Source organism: Lepidothrix coronata, unplaced genomic scaffold, assembly GCF_001604755.1.
Source record: "Lepidothrix coronata isolate B3197 unplaced genomic scaffold, Lepidothrix_coronata-1.0 Scaffold335, whole genome shotgun sequence".
Classification (NCBI taxonomy): Eukaryota; Metazoa; Chordata; class Aves; order Passeriformes; family Pipridae; genus Lepidothrix; species Lepidothrix coronata.
This window is the reverse complement of record NW_016690515.1, coordinates 2822-4304: the sequence shown is the minus strand read 5'-3', so window position 1 is coordinate 4304 and position 1483 is coordinate 2822. Positions and strand designations below refer to the sequence as shown.

General features: G+C 55.7%; 1 protein-coding gene across 1 annotated transcript; it reads right to left on the bottom strand.

Annotated features, from left to right (window-relative positions):
* Positions 1–102: 102 nt before the first annotated feature.
* On the bottom strand, positions 103–1473 carry LRRC37A3 (leucine rich repeat containing 37 member A3). Its single transcript, XM_017838362.1, has 3 exons — positions 817–1473; positions 622–714; positions 103–162 (listed from the first exon to the last, which is right to left on the bottom strand). The coding sequence occupies exons 1-3, from the start codon at positions 1450–1452 to the stop codon at positions 103–105; spliced, it is 789 nt and encodes a 262-aa protein (XP_017693851.1). The 5' UTR covers positions 1453–1473.
* Positions 1474–1483: the final 10 nt, after the last annotated feature.

Here is a 1483-nt window from a genome sequence, read left to right as displayed (position 1 = left end):
TTTGGCAGCGGCTCCTGCAAGGCTGGGGGGCCTGGGGATGAGTTGCTCTTCAGAGTAAAGAGTGCTGTTGGCACAGCAGTGGCACGGGCAGGGAGTAATTAATTACCTTCTCCACACAGTGCACAGGCATCGGCAAAACACTGCGCAAGGTCGGGAGCAGAGCTGGGGAAGGAGAAAGGGAGACTTGTAAGGAGTTTTCTTGTCATGCTCTGCAAAACAACAGAGGCCAAAAGGTTCTTCCTCCAACCCAGCCCATTCTATACACGTGAAAGTCTGTGCCAGCAGCCACAATTTTTAAAAGAGTCTGTCCTCCCTTCCCAGTTTCCCTCTTCTCCCTGCCTCTGGAATGTGAATGAACACCCAGAGCTCTCCTAACCCCATTGCTGCATGGCTGAAGGCAGGAGAGCAAAGCAAAGCTGTGGAGAGTCAGGAAGGAGGCCAGGACAAGCTTCCCCCAAGCAGGCTGAACCCTGCTGAGCTGGGGGTGTGGATGCTGCCACAAGCTCCAGGGTTGGCCAAACATCTCCTGTGCTACCCGGCACGTGCACGGGGCTCCTCAACTGGGCTCTGCAGCTACAGGGCTTGACTGACAGCTGTGTCTCCAACAAGATACTGGCTTACCTTAAGGACACACATCACTGTCAGAGAAATGACAGCGACGACGGACAGCAAGACCACCAATGTGACTGTGTCATCCAAGGCCTCTGGTTTCTTCTGGGACAAAAGGAGACAAGATCAGCAGGGGAGAGAGGGTTGCTCCTTCCATTCCCCATTGCCCTGAAGGACACATCCAGCAGTGCCCAGCAGCTCTCCTACCTCCTCTCTGTGTTCCTTGCCCTTCTCCAAGGCTGTGCGTCTGGAGATGTTCTCATCCATAGGACACTGTCCCGTGAAAGCAGAGGCTCCCTCGCTCTCTTGTCTCTTGCTGAGCAGACTTAGAAGCAGCTCAGTCTTGGAGACCATCTTAGCACAGGGCTGCTGCAGCCCAGGCAGGATGCAGTCCGTCCTCAGGGCCTGTTCTACACGGGCCAGGAATATCTGCAGGCCTTCGTCCGGCACCAGGTGATGGTAGCCCGTGATTTCAAACACATCTTCTGGAACGGGCAAAACGTCTGGGCCCTCAGGGCTGCCTGGCTTGTTGAGAAGCCTGGACCCTTGCTCTTGTTGCTTCCAGGCTGTCTCCACGGTGTCAGGCAGGAGGGGGAAGTGCCCACCTGGAGAGGAAGGCTCTCCTTCAGCCCTGTCCTCTACCCTGCTGATTGCAGCGGGGCCGTTGTTAACCAGCGGGTCAGACAGAAAATCCAGGTTCCTGTTTAGACCCTGCCGGGCTTTGCTTTCTCTGCCTGTGGGCTCTCCCTGGGCTTTGGCAGGGCCCAACGCCTGGGAGAAAAGCGGATTTTGTCCAACCCAGTATTGGTTGCCTCTCTTCTTGTGCTCTTTGTTTGTCCACATGTAGTTCTGCCTTGGAGATGGAGCTACCTTC

Coding starts and splice junctions, on each gene's coding strand:
- LRRC37A3 (XM_017838362.1), bottom strand. CDS start 1,452: ATGTGGACAAACAAAGAGCACAAGAAGAGAGGCAACCAATACTGGGTT. Junction 715..816: donor GCAAGGAACACAGAGAGGAG/GTAGGAGAGCTG, acceptor CTTTTGTCCCAG/AAGAAACCAGAGGCCTTGGA. Junction 163..621: donor CAGTGATGTGTGTCCTTAAG/GTAAGCCAGTAT, acceptor CTCCTTCCCCAG/CTCTGCTCCCGACCTTGCGC.